Source organism: Lolium perenne, chromosome 4 (genome assembly GCF_019359855.2).
Source record: "Lolium perenne isolate Kyuss_39 chromosome 4, Kyuss_2.0, whole genome shotgun sequence".
In the NCBI taxonomy this organism is placed as follows: Eukaryota; Viridiplantae; Streptophyta; class Magnoliopsida; order Poales; family Poaceae; genus Lolium; species Lolium perenne.
In genome coordinates, this window is record NC_067247.2 from 265,438,118 (window position 1) to 265,457,341 (window position 19,224).

At 50.9% G+C, this 19,224-nt stretch overlaps 2 protein-coding genes across 2 annotated transcripts; one reads left to right on the forward strand and one right to left on the reverse strand.

Moving 5' to 3' along the window:
• Window positions 1-986: 986 nt before the first annotated feature.
• On the forward strand, window positions 987-2,405 carry LOC127331591 (large ribosomal subunit protein eL22z). The gene is made up of 2 exons (XM_051357767.2): window positions 987-1,313; window positions 2,115-2,405. Exons 1-2 carry the CDS (start codon window positions 1,063-1,065, stop codon window positions 2,257-2,259), a joined length of 396 nt encoding a protein of 131 aa, XP_051213727.1. The 5' UTR covers window positions 987-1,062; the 3' UTR covers window positions 2,260-2,405.
• Window positions 2,406-5,870: 3,465 nt separating this feature from the next.
• On the reverse strand, window positions 5,871-8,816 carry LOC127331590 (blue-light photoreceptor PHR2). Its single transcript, XM_051357766.2, has 4 exons — window positions 7,802-8,816; window positions 6,756-6,985; window positions 6,536-6,634; window positions 5,871-6,225 (listed from the first exon to the last, which is right to left on the reverse strand). The coding sequence occupies exons 1-4, from the start codon at window positions 8,720-8,722 to the stop codon at window positions 6,138-6,140; spliced, it is 1,338 nt and encodes a 445-aa protein (XP_051213726.1). The 5' UTR covers window positions 8,723-8,816; the 3' UTR covers window positions 5,871-6,137.
• Between the last annotated feature and the right edge of the window lie 10,408 nt (window positions 8,817-19,224).

Below are 19,224 nucleotides of genomic sequence, written 5' to 3' on the forward strand. Positions count from 1 at the left end.
ATTTCACCTCCATGTAGAAAATTAGCCCAATAAGCTGGGATAGGAATGGATCAAGTTTGGATGGGTGAAGCTCTCTTACACATGCATGTTCACATCCATATGCTTATCCATTATTCGTGGGAAGAAAGATCCCTCCATGTCCATACGCACTGGATATCCAACTATTCATGGTTGCTTGTGAAGCAATAAAACATATGAAAACAATCGAGGTAGCAATTAATAAGTGTACAAAGTGTAGCGACAAAGTTATAAAAATAATAGCCCAATCAACATAAATTTGAAATTGTAGCAGCAAGCCACTAGCATGTGAATCGGAGCCTAATGGACTAACCGTAATGCACATGTATACGGGTCCAAAAAAATAATAGTATTGCCTCCTTTCCATATTAGTTGTCGCACATTTAGTTCATACTAAATCAGCGACAACCAAAATGGAACAAAAGTTGTAGTATTCATGTTAGCTCACTAAAATTGCATCACACAATCCATTTCCTCCAACCCAAGGCTCTAACTGAGGCCGCATGTACACTGCTGCTTCATGGAGCAAAATCTGTGTGCATGCCAAACCGGTGAGTTCGTAGGTACCCTCCACTAATTTTTATTGGCAAAAAATGCTCTCATACTTATGTCCAACTGGTGGCATTTTCGTAGATACTTGGATCCATGTCTAATACCACCATTCCTACCAACAAGAATCAGAAACAATTAAGGGAAAATTTTAAGCAAGTCCGAGAAGTAAGAACTAGCCGATGGAGCGTGGAGCAAAATCTAACAAGAAGAAAAACAAATTTGTTTTTGTGAAAGAAAAAAAAAGCTCATTTAAATTTTGACAACTGCATTCTTTATCGAGGCCTGACAAAGCCCAACAGTTTGGCCCATTAGACAATTAGAATGGCAACACCAGATGGCATGCGGTCTCGCCATCGAACAATAGCGGCCGTTCGATCTTCCGAACCCTAACCATATTTATAAGGCACCTTCGCCCGCCTCCACGAAACCCTATCGTCTCCGCGCAGCCACCACCGAAGCAGACTCCGGAGAGCAAGCAAGGCGGCGGCAGAGATGGCGCGCGGCGTGGCAGCGGCTACCAAGGGCGGCGCTGGCGCCGGGAAGAAGAAGGGGTCGGTCACCTTCGTGATCGACTGCACCAAGCCCGTCGACGACAAGATCATGGAGATCGCGTCGCTCGAGAAGTTCCTTCAGGAGCGCATCAAGGTCGCTGGTGGCAAGGCCGGCAACCTTGGGGACTCCGTCACCGTCGCCCGTGACAAGAGCAAGGTCACCGTCACCTCCGACGGGGCCTTCTCCAAGAGGTATAAGCACCCCCTGCCTGCTCCTTCCCAGATCCACCCATATCGCAGTCCTAGTCAGGTGTTGTTCCCGGTTAGTACTTGTTCAATCGCAGGGCCATTGTATCTGTGGAAGTGCTTGTGGGAGCGCATTGTCGTCAACTGTTGATTGATCTTAGGATTCCGTCCCATTTGTCGACGCATGATATTGATTCATATACGAGTCCAGTGCTGGAAATTCAGATTGTAGTAGTGCTCTTCTTGCATATTTGCTGGTTGTGCGCTGCTATATCAAAAGTGTTGTTGGTTGTCGTCATTAACTTTTGTTTTGACTTGTCATGAGTTCGTGCCATAGAAGTCTGTAGCTTTTAAGTCTCAGGGGCTCTGTCTAGTAAGAGGGTTTGTATGAAATGTACTAGATGTCTATATGAACTGACCTCAGCTAGTGAAAGATTTGGAGGCAGTTCAGATGCCATGGCTAATTTTTGTTTTGTTTGTTGTTGTTTCATTAGCCATGTCATAGTTTTTTACCTTGGCGAATGCTTAACTAATCAATCTAGTTTAAGCTGCCTCTGATGGTGTGGCCAGGAATTCTGGATAAACTTTTGTGTGTTGCTAAAAGTCTCTAATTCTCCATTTTAGTATTAGTAATAATGATCTGCACTGCATCAGATCAAATGAGTGTCTTTGCTTTAAGTTGCCATTCTCCATTTTAGTTTAGTTCTCAATACGTTTTGGACATAGGTGATCAACCATTGCTTTTGTGCACTGTATATCATCTATTCTTGTAATGTTCAGTTTGATAAATTCTCATTTTTTTCCCAGGTACTTGAAGTACTTGACCAAGAAGTACCTGAAGAAGCACAATGTGCGTGACTGGCTTCGGGTGATTTCATCCAACAAGGACCGCAGCGTCTACGAGCTCCGGTACTTCAACATTGCCGAGAATGAGGGCGAGGAGGAGGATTAGATGCAATGCCTTGTTTCTAGCTCTTGTGAAACTTTGAACTTGCTGGGGCACTTATGCAGTAGAGTTTTGATGTTTAATTTTCCACCAATGTTTTGAATTGTGGTGACTCCGGGTGATGCGATAACCAAGTTGAGAAATTATCTGTTCTTGTTGGTGTGGTTTGTAGAGATGTCATTTGTGGTCATGCGATAGTTTTGTCCTGATCTATTACTCTCTCTTAATCTGCCTTCCTCTCCCACTTTCACTGAATCACAGGAACATAAACACATTCCTCTCGGGGCCCAATAGTGTATCTTGGAACCATAGTTTGCTGAGAAGCATGCTTGAACGCACACTCAAGTTTGTGCAGACCAATATCTTAATTTAGTTTCTGTTGCTGCATTTCTCCCTCTTCCACTCATGATAGGAGCAGCAACATATTCTTCTGGGGGGCCAATAGCCTATCTTAGAGCATCTCCAGCCTCGTCCCCCAAACGGATTTGGGGCGCGCCGGACAAAAAAACCGTTCCAGCCGCGTCTCCCAAAGCCCATTTTTGTCCGGCGCGCCCCCATACGGTGTCCGGCGCCCCGAGCCCGTCCCCGTCCCACAGGGGACGCACCGGGCATGCCGGACACAACGAAAAGCGAGGCGGGGAGTGGCGGGGCCGACCCGTCAGCGGCACAGTTAATTTTAACCTAACCGTCGCCTACCTCGCGACGGAAGTTATTCGCGCGCAGTGACACACGGTGGCATCTTTGCCTTAATGGCGACGGAGGGGCAGGCGAGACGTCTCGTCGGTGCTGCGCAGCCTCCACGCGTCGCCGGCGTTCGCACGCCACCGCCCGTTCCCACGCGATCTTCCCGCCTCTTCTCGCCTGTTCCCGCGCTTTCTTCCCGACGCCGGCGTCTATAAAAGGTCTCCCGGCTCAATGGTAGCCACCACACCCCGTCGGCAACAAAACACAGCCCTCGTCGCTCCACCGCCGTCTCCTCCACCACCAGTAGCAATGGCGAACCGCCCCGGCGCTGGCCACTTCCCTCCACCGCCGTCTCCTCCACTTGCAGTCCCGGAAACGCAGGTCGACACCGACCCCTCAGCAGCGGCCCGGGAAGAGCGATGGTGTGCACACCGTCAGCAGCGGCGGGAGGCAATGCGAAGAAGAGCCCGCCAACGGCGGGAGCGGCGCAGCGGCGGATCTCGCGGCGTTCTGCGCCCATGGCCTTCTGGCTGCGAAGGCCGCGGCGGCAGCAGCGTGGCAGAGCAGCAGGACGCCACCGTTGCGGCGTCGACGCCTCGGCGAGACAGAGGCGCGACGGTGCCGTGCATCGGGCGGAGATGGAGCGACGGTGGGTTGACGAGCGCCGGCGCCCGGCTCGGCGAGCGGGATGCGGCCTGCAAGATCGGCGGGAGTCGATCGAGCACCAGCGGCAGCCGGGCGGCGGAGACGCCGCGGGGAAGCGCGGCGCCGGGCGGCGATCTGGGGGAGGCGGGCGGACCAGTTGGCGGCGGAGGCCGACGTGTTGGCGGCGGCGATGATGTAGGCGCCAACAGATGTTGAGGACGATGCGCCAATGGAGGAGGAGGAGGCCGAGGTGGAGGAGACCGAGGTGGAGGACGACGACAACGACGAGTTCGAGTGGTCCGACAACGACGGGCCGCACCCGAACGAGACGTCCGATCAGCAACGCGCGCTCGTCGAGTCCTTCGAGTCGGAGAAGAAGCTCCAGGACGACGCCCGTGCCCGTGAAGAGGCGCAGATTCTACGCGCCATCGACCTCTCCCTCCAGGCGGCGCAGCAGGGGAGGGCGGAGGAGGACGCGCGGCGGGAACGGAGCCGTCGGGCCAACGCCGAACGCAAGGAGAGGAGGCGCGCGCAGGAGGAGCTGCGGCGTAGGGGAGGCGACGACGGGGCGGGGCCGTCGAACTTACCGCCGGGCGGTCAGTAGTGTAGGTTTAGATGAAATCTAGCCGTTTTCATTCAAACTTTGTAATATATAATCAAAATTGAATGAAAACCTTTATTTTCGTGCACCAAAATTCATTTGGGGCGACGTTTGGGGGACGCGGCTGGGGAGCGACCTTCCCCAAAGGCGGCACGAACAAAACACGTCCCCAAAACACGTCCCCAAACGCTCAATCCGGCACGGTTTGGGAGACGCGGCTGGAGATGCTCTTAACCATAGTTTGCTGAGAGCTTGACCGCTGACAGCCCAGTTTATGCAGATCGGTATCTCATTTTAGTTTATGTTGCTCTTTACCAGGTAATACATTCCATAATACAATATGACAAGGTGTGGGTTACAAAATGGCATCCTAGCTCTCTCTCTCTCGAAATAGGCTTTCGCCCCGCTATATTAATATAGCAAACGACCCGATACAACGAACGCGCTGGGGCCGCAGCACAACCAAGCCCAAAAGAAAAGAAAAAGAAAGGAATGAAGAAAAAATGCCGACACGGCAGATCGACGAAAACGATGATGACCCGCAACCGCTGCGCCCTCCGGAGAAGTACCACCACGCTCCTAGCACGCCGAGGCACCGCATACCAAGCAACACCTTCACCAAGGAGACGACGATGACGCCGCTGCTGCCCGGACTAGTCCTAGGGTTTCCCCCGGTATGCGGAGGGGATTGGGGAGGAGGTACGCCCGACGCCCTTCAGGAAGGAAAGGTGACACCGTGGCGTCACCGCGTCGGTGTCGAGCATGCCGGCAGGGATTTCTCCCGACCACCAAACCGACCACCCCGGACGCTCGACGTGCTCCACCTAACATTCCGCCCGCCCGAACACGCCTCCAGGGTCTTGTAGCCATCCTCGCCGCCAAACTCTGGTCAACGGAGCAAGGCCTAGACCAAGAAAAGGGATGCGGCGGGGACGGGGAGTAACGACCGCAGCCCACGCGGGAGGGAATCGCCTCCACCGCTTTCGTGATGGCCGACCTGACGAGGCTACGAGGCGAGACCAGCCCGAACGGCCGGCCGGGACCCAAAAGGGCACGTAAAGCCCCGTCTGCTACTGTTTACCGGGCGGCCGAAGTGCCGCCGCCGCTTCACCCACCGCCGCCGCTGCCTTCTCTTCCTCCGGGGAGCGCCGCCGCGTGCCAAGAGCGAGCCACCGCCGTGCCCCTCCGGGCCCCGCACGGGGGCCGGATCTGGGCCGAGCGGGCCCTACCATGGCGCCGCATGTGCGGCTCCGCCGCCAACGGCCGCGCCACCACCCTCCTCCCACCCGACGTGGGGATCTCACCCCGCCACGCCGGACCGCCGCCTGGCCGAGGAGCACCTCCGGCCGCACCTACCCAGCGCAGGCGCAGCGCAGGAGAGGGGAAAGTCGAGGGGCCGGCGCCGCCCGGGCCTTGCCCGGCGACGCACGCCGACGACGGCGGATGAGAAGAGGAGGAGGGGGAGCTGGACGAGGGGGGGTGGCGGCACGGCCCCGTCGCCCGCGGGGGACGATATCAGGAATTTTAATCATCATATTTGTTAGACCTTAGATGCCCAAACAGTGCATGTTTCTTTTGCCCAGATGGCTAAAAATTTGGGCTTTCAAATCCAGAATTTCAGGCAAACCGCGAACCCTGTAACGAATGCACAGTATCAAAACACCATTGTTGTTACCTCACAGCCGTCTATGCAATTTCTATTTTATTTTATTCAATTACAATAATAAAGAAACTGGATTCCTCACAATATCAAACTGGATTCTTCAAAAAATGTCGGCAGATACATGAATCTCTTCTGAGATCAAATTGGTCCAAAATGCAGGAACAGCTTACTTGGGGCAACACTTTCTAGCAACATTTATTGGGAAAAGATTCACACCATTCAAAGATTGCGTAAGTTGGTCACAACCAAATATCTGCAGCTGATTCTCTGCTTGGCTATCTACGTGCATACTCAAGAAAACGCAGGGGTGGGTGTGCAACCAGTGGCAGGTACAACTCCGGAGGTCTTCTGTGCAGAGCTGTACTTCTTTGTGACGAACCTACGATGTTTCATTTGTCAGTTACCACTCATCAGATACATCATACTTCAGTTATAGTTAATAATCTAGTGTTCAGCGTTTACATGCTGATGATTAAAGTAACTGTACATCTGTTTAACATCTTCGCTGCAAGAATTGTTTTGACATGCAGGCATAACAGGAAGCTAACACTTGTACTATCATTTGAGTTCTCTTGATTGGACACACAAACTTCACTTTAACAAAAAAATTGCAATTCAGTGGATATCACAAGATTGTAAGTAGTATAATGATATCATCATAAGTATTGAGGTTCATAAACAATAGATACCTGAAGAAATCTCTCCATAGCAATTCAAACATTAACCAATTTGTTCCAGCATCCGATCCTCCGTCACCATTCTTGGGTGTTGACCCTGATGGAGTTGTTCTACAAGGAAGAAAGTATTGCCAGTCATGCACAAAATGAACTACACCATAACATAGTGACAAGACTGAGTATGTTACTACTTTCTCCCTATGCTTCTGTACTGTTCAGCAACATGACATACCTAACGGCATGCTTCTTTAACTCCTCATACATGAAACGTGGAGAGAGGCACCCAGTAGCAAGCCATGGTGAAATTTTGCAGGAGAAATTAGCACCATATATGCTATTCTGACTACCATCTTTGGCAGCTTTGTTTGGCTGCATACAAATTTCTGCAGCAAATTTCTTGAGCCTTTCCAGGGCTTCTGCTTCACCGCCAATGAGAGTTGAACCGACAGAAGATTTTGATTCCTACATGAACAAAATTAATTTTGAAGTTCAGAAATAAGTAGCACACATGGGGATAATTATGCTTAATCGAATGTGTGTAGGGTATTGAATTGTTACTGGCAAGAGCATACACACATCACTGATGGAAACATAAATAAAATTATGCTACTAGTTAAACAACATACAAAGAAATGACCTACGTCTCAAATAAACTGACCCTGTCATTGATGTCACTATCCACAGAGTACGCACACAAACCGCAAAACTAAGCATTTGGTGTCAGCATCAATGCCGCTGTCTGCATTTTACACATAGAATATCAAGATTGCACGGAAGCAAAGACAAAACCATGATACTTTACTTTCATGTGGTACAATCCTGTTACCGCATTTTATCAGTTTACGACCAGAAAAGGAAGAGTCGTGTTTTCATTTTGTCTCATACTACTCACACAACCACAAACATGAGCAAACAAGAAAGCAAGTAGGTAAACCACAGCACTACCTTCAATAGTATAGCCAGTGGGAAATAATTAGGCCATATGAACCAAAACAAACGACACAACCAACTTTTCTACCGAATTTTCTTTCCTGACGTTGATCCAACCTACCAAAATAATCGCCTAAGAATAGAATCTATTAGGAGTACAACAATTGACTAGCTAAGTGGTCAAGGTTACCAAGCATGCTATAGTTGGCTAGCTACTCCATCCACTTCTATTTGCAAAATTCTGCAGGGGAACTATCGAATTAATAAACTATGTCCACGTAGTACTTGGTAAGTAGCTACAGCTTAAAATGTGCCTTAGTAAGAATTGGTGTTTCTGAAAACATTTACCTGTGCCATGGCCGGTGGGGCAGAGAGCCCAAGCTCACCAAGCGTGGGGATGTCACCGGGCTCGAGCACATTCTTCATAGGCACACACTTGACCTCTTCTGGCGCGTCCAGCACCTTCCTAACCTCCAAGCCCTTGACGGCCTCCCTGAACCCGCCATAGTTGGATGGCATGTCATCGAGCCTGAATGGCAGATCGTCCAGGTGGTAGAGCGTGCTGCCCCAGAAGTACTTGACCTCGACGCCTTCCTTCTCTATGGCCTTGGTAACATTCTCCTCGGCGCGGCACTCGTCCCGCGAGACCTCCCCGTGCGCGTAGACGGCCTCGGCCCCGGCGGCGCGCGCGAGCTCGGGGATCACCACCTCGGGCCTACCGACGCGCACGACCAGGTCGCCGCCCCGCGCGCGGAGGCTGCGGCGCAGGTCGGCGACGGAGTCGAGCAGGAAGCTGGCGCGGTAAGGGCCGGTGCGGTCGAAGCCCGAGGGGGACTTGCCGAAGTCGCGCGGGTCGAAGACGAAGACGGGGAGGAGCGAGGAGGAGGCGCCGACGGCGGCGTGGAGTGGCTCGTGGTCGTGGAGGCGCAGGTCGGCGCGGAACCAGACGAGCGTGCGGCGGCGGCCCGCGGCGGCCGGGGCTCCGGAGGGGAATGAGCGGGAGAGGCTGGGCGAGGAGGCGGTGAGCGGGGACAGGAGGGAGGCCGCGGCGGCGTTGAGGCGGGTGGAGCGGCGCGGGGAGGAGGAGGGGTGGAGGCAGACAGCGAGGGTGGAGATTTGGGTGGGTAGGTTGAGGGTGGAGGGGACGGAGGCGAGCGTGGCGGGGGCGGTGGGCGTGCGCAGGGAAAGGGAGAGGGAGAAGGAGGCGAAGGGGAGGTTGGGGTCGTCGCGCGGGCGGGCGGCGGGGTCGGCGTCGGAGGCGGCGGCCATGGGTGGCGGTGGCGGTGGTTGAGATGCGGGAGTGGGTTTGGTGTGGATGAGATGAGGCGCGAGGGGAGGAGGGAGGCGAAGGGGGAAGATGGTCGAGAACTTTTTTAGATGCCACCAACTTCTTTTTCTTTTGTGATGAAAATTCCACCAACCATTTCGTGTAGGGGTTTACCGATCTCGCCATTTTGGCACCACACCAACCACCCTTCCCGTTGTCACGCGAGGTCTTTGAAAGAACGGTACGAGTACTACATTTTGTAATTTATATGCTGAGCGCCAAGGACTTTTTGCTTTGTTTCTCTAGTTATTATCTAAGTAATTTCTATGTTCCCATTTAGTCCAAAGGGCAAAGGTTGGTGACAAGAGCTATTGTCTCTTGTTTTGCTAAGAGCATCTCCACCGGTGCTCCCAAAATAGGTGTTGGTGCCGGCATTGTTGTATGGAAGATGCCGGCACTGCATTCTCTATTTAAAGATATTGTTTTTCACACCTCTGCTGAACAATATTCTTAACTAAAGGTTTATGAGTAAAAGATGTAATTTAGCTTGCAGCAAGATGGACATGATAGGCATCTATTATCCATCTTGTGAGCAAATGTTGGCATGAGTGTGTGGTGTGGCCTGAGAACCAAATAAACTTTGATGTGATAATAAGTCAACAATCAACACTACAAATAATACATTTCAACATGACCGTCCGTGTTTAACCAAGGAGATGCTTGATGAGGGCATCTCCAACCGCGCGCCCAAACCGCGTCCGCGCGTCCGTTTGGGTCGAGCCGGACAAAAACGCGGCCCAACGCGGGGACGCACCGCAAAAGCGGACGGCCGCGGAGTCCGGAACGACGCAAACCCGGCCCAAATCTGGGCCGGGTTTGCGTGGCCGCGGATGGCACGCGACGTCCTCGCGTGTCCGCCTGATCCGCGTGGCTGGCCCACTGTCGGTGCCGGTCCTATTAAATGTGGGTCGGGAAGGGGACTGTCCCTATCCGGTCCCCACTCTCCACTCCGACCACACGCGCGAGCTCGAAGCTTCCGCGCCGCCATGGCCCCGACGCGAGTTCCGGCCGTCCGCCAACGACCACGAGGCCGGCGACGGCCGGCCGATCGCTCGCCCGGCGTTCGCAATGGGGCCGCGGCGACGCCCGAACGCGACCGGATCTACGTCACCGTAGCGGTGGCGCGGATGTTACGGGACGCCGGCGTCCCAATGCCGTGGGGACGTGCACCTCCCCACGGCTGGCACCTGAGCCTAGATCGGGTTCCGGTGCCGCCCATCCCGGCGTCCGGTCGCGCCCGCGTCGCGGAGATCCAGAGGCGCCGCGCGCAGCTGCCGGCGGACCTCCAGCAGGACCCCGCTTACGGCGACGCAAGTCCCAACTGGGACTTGTGGTTCGAGGTGGAGCACGATGCGCGCTGGCACACGTGCTTCACCTCCACGCACACCTGCAAGGCGGGCTGGCCGCCGCCCCGGCGGCCTCTACATCGGCGAGCAGCCCCAGGCCCCGCACCAGCCCCAGGCCCAGGCGGAGGAGGACGACCCGGAGCTGCAGGCGGCGCTCGCGGTGTCGAGGGTACTCCTCGCCAATGCCCTCTGATAGGGGCTTAGGGTTGATGGAATCCTGCAAGCTGACACGAGACATCGGTTCACAGACAAGCGGGGAGAGCGATTTACCCAGGTTCGGGGCCCTCGATGAGGTAAAACTCTTACGCCCTGCCTGTCTGTTCTTGATTATGATGACAATGGGTTACAATGGGGTGCCGAATAGTTCGGCTGAGATCTCGGCGAGATTGCTATCGCTAGGGTTACCTAGCTCTAAGCTTTTGCTGGCTATGATTGTTAAGATTGTTCGTCCCCCTCGGCAGCCCCTCTCCTGGCCTTTATATAGGAGACCAGGTCTCAAGGGTCCTAACCGAGTACGACTAGGTTTACAGTACTTTTAGATCTAATCTTTCCTTGTTGGCCGCTTCCTTGTCTTGCCCGCCAAGGTTTCCTCCGGTGCGCTGTCCAGGTGGCCCATCTAGCCTTCGGGTGTCTTCATGGGCCTCTAATTAGTCAATACAGGATAGGGCAACATTGGTTACTCGAAGGGTAGTGCCCACGTCAGTAGCCCCCGAGTGTCTAGCCGAAGATAGTTCGGGTAGAGACTAATGCATGTCTTCTCCTGATGTTCTTTGTTCATCTTGAATTTGCTCCGTCTTCATTTTATCGGGTGCGCGTCAGCGCTCCCGATGGGAGTAGCCCCCGAGTCTAGGTACGGATGCTTGCAATCCGTTCGTAGACTCAAGTTGTACCACTCGAATATTCTCCTCTGTCGATGTTTTCCACAGGTCTTCATTGGTCATCCGATATATTTTCTTTATGCAAAGGATAATGAGTAACATGCCCAACTTTTGTTGGTTAACTGCCGATGGCAAAACAACGTTACCCTACACAGAATCAAGTCCCTGGGCATGATCCTGGAGTGCAAAAAACTTTTATCGGGTGTGCATCATGCGCTCCCGATGGGAGTGTAGCCCCCGAGTGTCTAGGTGCAAGCGCTTGTAACCGAGTGCAGACTCAATCCTTCTTCTCTCGACTGCTCATTCTGTCGAGTCTTCATTTTATCGGGTGCGCGTCAGCGCTCCCGATGGGAGTAGCCCCCGAGTCTAGGTACGGATGCCTGCAATCTGTGCGTAGACTCAAGTCTTTCACCCGATAACTTTTCATTTTTTCCTTCGGATTCTTTTTTTTATGACATCACTGTTGCGGGCTGATTGACAGGACTTGACCTGACATGTAACTGATGTGGGCCGATTGACAAGACTTGACCTGACGGGCCCACCCTAGTTCTGCGCGGGCAGTTTTTAGGGCTTGACCAATGCACGCGTGGCGATCGAGGCGTCTCCTCAATTTTCGCGCGACGTGGGAATAATGGGCCGCCGGTTCCACTCCTTCTTCAAGCGCCACGTGTACAGTCAGATCTGCCCCACTCCCCACGATGCTTTGTGGAGTTATGGCCATGATTGGGCGCAAATTCTTACGGGATAAATAGGGAGCCTCTTCTCTTTTTTTATCTTTTACCCCGTCTACTGCTCATCTTCTCCTTCAAGCCTTCCTGTTCCTCTACCTCTTCGTCAGAAGCTCCGTTCACCATGGGCAAGAAGAAGAGCGGCAGTACGTCGGAGGCGGGCAAAGTTAGCCGTGATTGGAGCGCCTCCACCATTTCCAACCGCGACATCAACAGACTCCGCGCTCTCGGCTTCATCTCCGCATCTGAGGATGACATTCGTCTCCCAGGTTCGGTTTCTCGCCCAAAGCCCCCGAAGGGCTTCACCGTCATGTTCGCTGCTTTCTTGTTCTGTGGCCTTTCTCTTCCGGCCCACGAGTTTCTTCGCTCCCTCCTTTTCTTTTATGGGATTCAGCTCTGGCAGTTGACCCCAAACTCCATCCTCCACCTTTCCATTTTCATTACCGTCTGCGAGGCCTTCCTCGGCATTGAGCCTCACTGGGGCCTTTGGAGGAAGATTTTCTATGTGAAACGTCACAACGACAGTAATGGCCCCCCTGTTGTTGGTGGCGTTGGCTTCGTCGTCAGGAAGGAGGTCGATTACTTCGACTATCCGATGAAGGAATCTGTCCAGGGCTGGCGCAACAAGTGGTTCTACCTGCGAGATCCCGCCGTTCCTGGGCGGCGTTCAAATCTCCCTCTTTGGGATGATGTCTTGGTAGCTCAAAAGAAGAAATCTTGGCAAAACGTCCTTTCTCCCGAAGAAAAGGCGACAGCCGATGAACTGTTTGAGCAGATAGTTACTTTGAAGAATACAGGAGGCCTGACGATGTGCGGCACTGAAGTAGTTTCAGTGTTCCTACAACGTCGAGTGCAGCCACTGATGTCCCGTCCTCACCAGATGTGGCTTTACACTGGCAAAAGCGACAAGTCAAGGATCAATTCTGCCGACCTGTCGACAGATGAGCTTCGAGATGAAGTTCGTCGCCTAACATGCCTTAGTACGAAGGACACCATTGTCTTGACATCGGCTCGTCCCCCTTATGATCTCAAACACCTCCCGTCCGAGGTAACCTTACTGCTCCTCGTTTATTGTTATTATTTCTTTTCCTGTCTGTACCTTACAAGTTTCCTTCCTTCTACAGGCTCCCATTGTTGCCCAATGTTATCCTCCCTCACCCGAGAGTGGCGTGGTATTGGAGGATGACGATGATGATTCTGAGGGAACCGAGGACGTTCAGCACGTTCTTGAGGACGGCGATGTCCAGGAGGAAGCTGCCGAAGATGACACCTTCCTCAGGAGCAGGCGTCGCAAGCAGGTACACGATGACCTTATCACTTCGGCTGAATCAAGTCCTAGAGGAGGAGATAATGATGCCAACGAAGCTGCTTCGCCTCCTCCTGCTAAGAAGATCTCAAGAAGTTTCTTCGTGGACGAAGATGATCTGGATCTGTGAGCATCTATACTCTTTTTGTTTTAATCTATTTCCCGTCATCCTGCATGCTAACTGTGTACTGCACTTAAGTAGCTCCGATGATGATGATGTTCCTCTTGCGAAGAGGGCCAAGCTAGCCTCTGTGAAAGCAGCATCGGCTAAGGAGTCAAATCCTTCTCCCGCCAAGTCGACACCTCCTTCACGAACGGGTGTGGAGAAGGTCCCAGTATCGAGAGTTATCCCTCCTGATGATGCTCCCACCCCGTCTGCTGGTCGTGATCATGTAAGTACTTAATCTACCTGGTTTTGCCGAGTTTCTATCATCTGGCTCCTCTTGATTTTTCCTGGCTGCAGCCGATTTACGCTACAGTCGACGCCGTGGCGGACTTTGCTGAGCAATTCACTCGCCTTGAGGCCGAAAACTCTCAACTTCGGAAGGCCGTCAAATCTTCGGCTGATCAGGTGGTTGAAGCCAACAGGCTTGCTACTGATGCCAAGAATGAGAACGCCTTGTTGAAGGAAGAAGTGAAGAGGCTGAAGCGTTAGATGAAGGATGATCAAGATGCCAGGCGTGCAGCGGCGGCTGCAATCGATGAGAAGGAAGGTGTGCTCCGTGAATCCGTCAAGAATTTATTAGGTAAAGACCCTCATGGTATTCCGCTTCTTTCTTGATGTTTCTTTATTGATCGCTGATATGTCTCTCTCTCAGAGGCCGCCAACATAACTGTCAGCCGACGTCATCAGCTCCGGGAGGATTCCACAGCCGACGCTTTGTCACTTGCCGCCGAGTCCAATACCCAGATCCTTAAACTGCTGCAAAAGTCTAAGGGAGCACTGTCGAAGCTATACTCGATGATCTTCCCGAAGATGACGTTGGACAAGACTCTCGACGAGATGGCGGAAGCTTTCCTTGTCGATCCTTCCGAGCCTGTGGAGGTACTGAAACCCCGCAGCCGCTTGATTGGAGCGGTTCTTACTTTTCAGTTGCTTATGGGTCATGGGATGGGGTCGGAATTGGAAGAGTTTTCTAAGGCACTGCCTGTTGATGATGAAAACCATCTGGTCGATCTTGAGCCTTTCAAGAGATCGGCAATAACTTGCGCCAACCGACTTCTAAAGCTGGTGGATGAAGCACAAGCCGGACCTGTTCCTGAATCTGCCCCTGGTTCATCGTCGGCAATCCCTTGAACTGTTTATTTGACTTTGTTGTACATAAGATCATCCGTAACTCCAAAAATTCGGCTCGGTTGCCAATTTAAACATCCTTTTGTCTGTATGATGTGTGCTCAACACTCCCGATGGGAGTTTTTATATTAATGCTTGGTCTGAACTGAGGACCGTACTGCAGATTCCTTCATCTTCTTCCCGTGCCGAGCTCTTTCCGAACCCTTCGAGTAATGACGAATCAGACCTTGTTCGTCGTTTACGTGACCAGGTGACTTGTCTAAATAAAGACATCACCTCTCTTCGTGCGATGGCTGCCTTGGTGAAGAAAAAGGGAGAGATAGCAACTGCTGTCGAACAATACGCTCTCGATGGTCTTCATGTTGCTACCGAAAGTTTGAGCTGTAAGTATTAGCCTGTCTTCTGGCATAGCTTGAATGTTCTTTTACCTGACATTCGTTCCTTTTCCAGTTGTAGCTTTGGATGCAGCTGAGGAGGACAAAAAGATCCATGAAGAAGTTGAGGCGATGACCGATGTCGCGCATCCAACGCATGGTCTGTGGCTGCATCGTCCGAAGGCTGTCGTCATGGCGAAGTTTAAGTACCGGGTGATGAAGGCGCATTATTACTTTGATAAGTACTATGCCCATCTCACGATGGTTTGGAACACCTTGTTTCCTCTGGACCAAGCACCCAAAACCTTGTCTGGCTTGTTCACCCGATTCAAGTCTCCTGAGAGGATTCGACAGCTGGTACGGAAAGAGCTTCTGGCTAGTGCTGAGCTTGCCTTAGCTTCAATATTGGCGTGCCATCCATTTTTAAACTTGACAGCCGTAGCGAATACTGAAAGGGATTTAGGCCAGTATTATGATGTTGCTAGAGGTCCTGCTTACACCGTCGTTTCTCGGATGGAATCGTGCCTTGAAAAGGAACTGAAGGCCCACTGGGACCGGGGAACCCGATTATAAATGTAATAACCTTGTATCTGCATAAGATTGTTTTACTGCGTACGCTGCATGCTATGTTAGTTTGGTTGATATTTTATTGTCGAGTGCGGCTGAGTGATCAGTTCAACCTGCTTTCTCGATGACTTCGTTGAATTTTATGCAATGTTATTGCGAAGTCGATATGCAATTTATTCGAGAGCTTGGCTTCGTCACGCGGTGCACCGGTTTGAGCCTTATCTTGTAATAATGTAACCATCGACTGCAGCTCTCGCGTATTTTTCGAGGCTTGGATTGGTTGTTTTTGTGTGTCATTAATCTTAGCTCTCGCTGAGAGTATTTAATTAATGACACTATATAAGCACATTTCTTTTGGGCCAACGCTCCCGATGGGAGTTAGAGCCGATGGTAAGGACTCCAAACGTTATGTTCGGGTGCCAAAGCCTGAAGCAAGAAAAAGGTAGAAAATCTGATTAGATCTTTATTCATAATGTAAAGCAACTTTATAGGCCGTTAATTAAAAACAAGCGTGTCCTATGTATAGAACTATCGCAACTGCGCGATGTTCCACGGATTCTCGACGTCTTTTCCTGAGGCTGGATTTTTGAGCCGATATGCTCCTCCTGGTATCACTTCAGTGATGATGTATGGTCCTTCCCATGGAGATTCTAGCTTCAGGGGTCTTTTTTGCTTCAGTCGAAGTACCATATCCCCAACAGCGAAGCTTCGACTGCGTATCCGTCGGCTGTGGTAGTTTCTCAGCGCTTGCTGGTATACCGTTGTTCTTGCCAAGGCGATGTCTCGTGCTTCGTCAAGGAGGTCGACAACATCTTGTAGTGCGATATTAGAGGAAGACTCTGTGTATGCTGTCACTCGAGGAGCTTCAAATCGGACGTCGGCTAGTAAGACTGCTTCGGCTCCGTACACCAAGAAGAATGGAGTGTATTGAGTCGACCTGTTGGGCGTGGTACGCAAACTCCAGAGTACGGATGGTAACTCTTCGACCCAGGCTCCGGCTGCGCCTTTAAGGCGTTTCTTGAGGCCATCTCCTATTAGACCATTGATCCTTTCCACCTGGCCGTTGGTCTGGGGGTGAGAAACTGATGCGAATTTCAATTTGATTCCTCCGTCATCACAAAATTTCCTGAACTCCACGGAATCAAAGTTGGAGCCGTTGTCTGTGACGATGCTGTGGGGCATACCAAATCGACAAGTTATTCCCTTGAAGAATTGAACCGCTGTTTCAGCTTTTTGGTTTCGCACAGGTACTGCCTCGATCCACTTAGTGAATTTGTCGACTGCAACCAATAAGTACGTGTGTCCTCCGGGTGACGATCTTGGCAGCGGTCCAACTTGATCGAGTCCCCATTGAGCGAAAGGCCATGCCAAAGGTATTGTCATTAAGTCCGTTGCAGGAGCGTGTGGTTTTGATGAAAAACGTTGGCAGGGATCGCACTTCATGACTAGGTCCTGATACGTCTCCGAGGTATCGATAATTTCTTATGTTCCATGCCACATTATTGATGATATCTACATGTTTTATGCATACTTTATGTCATATTTATGCATTTTCCGGCACTAACCTATTAACGAGATGCCGAAGAGCCAGTTGTTGTTTTCTGCTGTTTTTGGTTTCAGAAATCCTAGTAAGGAAATATTCTCGGAATTGGACGAAATCAACGCCCAGGGGCCTATTTTCACACGAAGCTTCCAGAAGACCGAAGGGAAGACGAAGTGGGGCCACGGGGCGCCGCCACACTAGGGCGGCGCGGCCCAGGGGGGCCCGCGCGGCCCTAGCGTGTGGGGCCCCCGTGTGGCCCCCTGACATGCCCTTCCGCCTACATATAGTCTTCACCGCGAAACCCCCAGTACCGAGAGCCACGATACGGAAAACCTTCCAGAGACGCCGCCGCCGCCAATCCCATCTCGGGGGATTCATGAGATCGCCTCCGGCACCCTGCCGGAGAGGGGAATCATCTCCCGGAGGACTCTACACCGCCATGATCGCCTCCGGAGTGATGAGTGAGTAGTTCACCCCTGGACTATGGGTCCATAGCAGTAGCTAGATGGTTGTCTTCTCCTCATTATGCTTCATTGTCGGGTCTTGTGAGCTGCCTAACATGATCAAGATCATCTATCTGTAATGCTATATGTTGTGTTTGTTGGGATCCGATGGATAGAGAATACTATGTTATGTTGATTATCAATCTATTATCTATGTGTTGTTTATGATCTTGCATGCTCTCCGTTACTAGTAGAGGCTTTGGCCAAGTTGATGCTTGTAACTCCAAGAGGGAGTATTTATGCTCGATAGTGGGTTCATGTCTCTATTGAATCTGGGGGAGTGACAGAAACCCCTAAGGTTGTGGATGTGTTGTTGCCACTAGGGATAAAACATTGATGCTATGTCCGAGGATATAGTTATTGATTACATTACGCACCATACTTAATGCAATTGTCTGTTGTTTTCAACTTAATACTGGAAGGGGTTCGGATGATAACCTGAAGGTGGACTTTTTAGGCATAGATGCATGCTGGATAGCGGTCTATGTACTTTGTCGTAATGCCCAATTAAATCTCACAATACTCATCATATCATGTATGTGCATTGTCATGCCCTCTCTATTTGTCAATTGCCCAACTGTAATTTGTTCACCCAACATGCTATTTATCTTATGGGAGAGACACCTCTAGTGAACTGTGGACCCCGGTCCATTCTTTAACATCGAATACAATCTACTGCAATACTCATTCTACTGTTTTCTGCAAACAATCATCATCCACGCTATACATCTAATCCTTTGTTACAGCAAGCCGGTGAGATTGACAACCTCACTGTTTCGTTGGGGCAAAGTACTTTGGTTGTGTTGTGCAGGTTCCACGTTGGCGCCGGAATCCCTGGTGTTGCGCCGCACTACATCTCGCCGCCATCAACCTTCAACGTGCTTCTTGACTCCTACTGGTTCGATAAACCTTGGTTTCTAGCTGAGGGAAACTTACTGCTGTACGCATCACACCTTCCACTTGGGGTTCCCAACGGTCGCGTGCTGTACGCGTGTCAAGCTAAATTTCTGGCGCCGTTGCCGGGGAGATCAAGACACGCTGCAAGGGGAGTCTCCACATCCCAATCTCTTTACTTTGTTTTTGTCTTGCTTTGTTTTATTTACTACTTTGTTTGCTGCACTAAATCAAAACACAAAAAAATTAGTTGCTAGCTTTACTTTATTTGCTATCTTGTTTGCTATATTAAAAACACAAAAAAACTAGTTACTTGCATTTACTTTATCTAGTTTGCTTTATTTACTATTGCTAAAATGGGTACTCCTGAAAATACTAAGTTGTGTGACTTCACAACCACAAATAATAATGATTTCTTATGCACACCTATTGCTCCACCTGCTACTACAGCGGAATTCTTTGAAATTAAACCTGCTTTACTGAATCTTGTTATGCGAGAGCAATTTTCTGGTGTTAGTTCTGATGATGCTGCTGCCCATCTCAATAATTTTGTTGAACTTTGTGAAATGCAAAAGTATAAGGATGTAGATGGTGACATTATAAAATTAAAATTGTTTCCTTTCTCATTAAGAGGAAGAGCTAAAGATTGGTTGCTATCTTTGCCTAAGAATAGTATTGATTCATGGACTAAATGCAAGAATGCTTTTATTGGTAGATATTATCCCCCTGCTAAAATTATATCTTTGAGGAGTAGCATAATGAATTTTAAACAATTGGATACTGAGCATGTTGCACAAGCATGGGAAAGAATGAAATCTTTGGTTAAAAATTGCCCAACCCATGGACTGACTACTTGGATGATCATCCAAACCTTTTATGCAGGACTGAATTTTTCTTCGCGGAACCTATTGGATTCAGCTGTTGGAGGTACCTTTATATCCATCACTCTTGGTGAAGCAACAAAGCTTCTTGATAATATGATGATTAATTACTCTGAATGGCACACGGAAA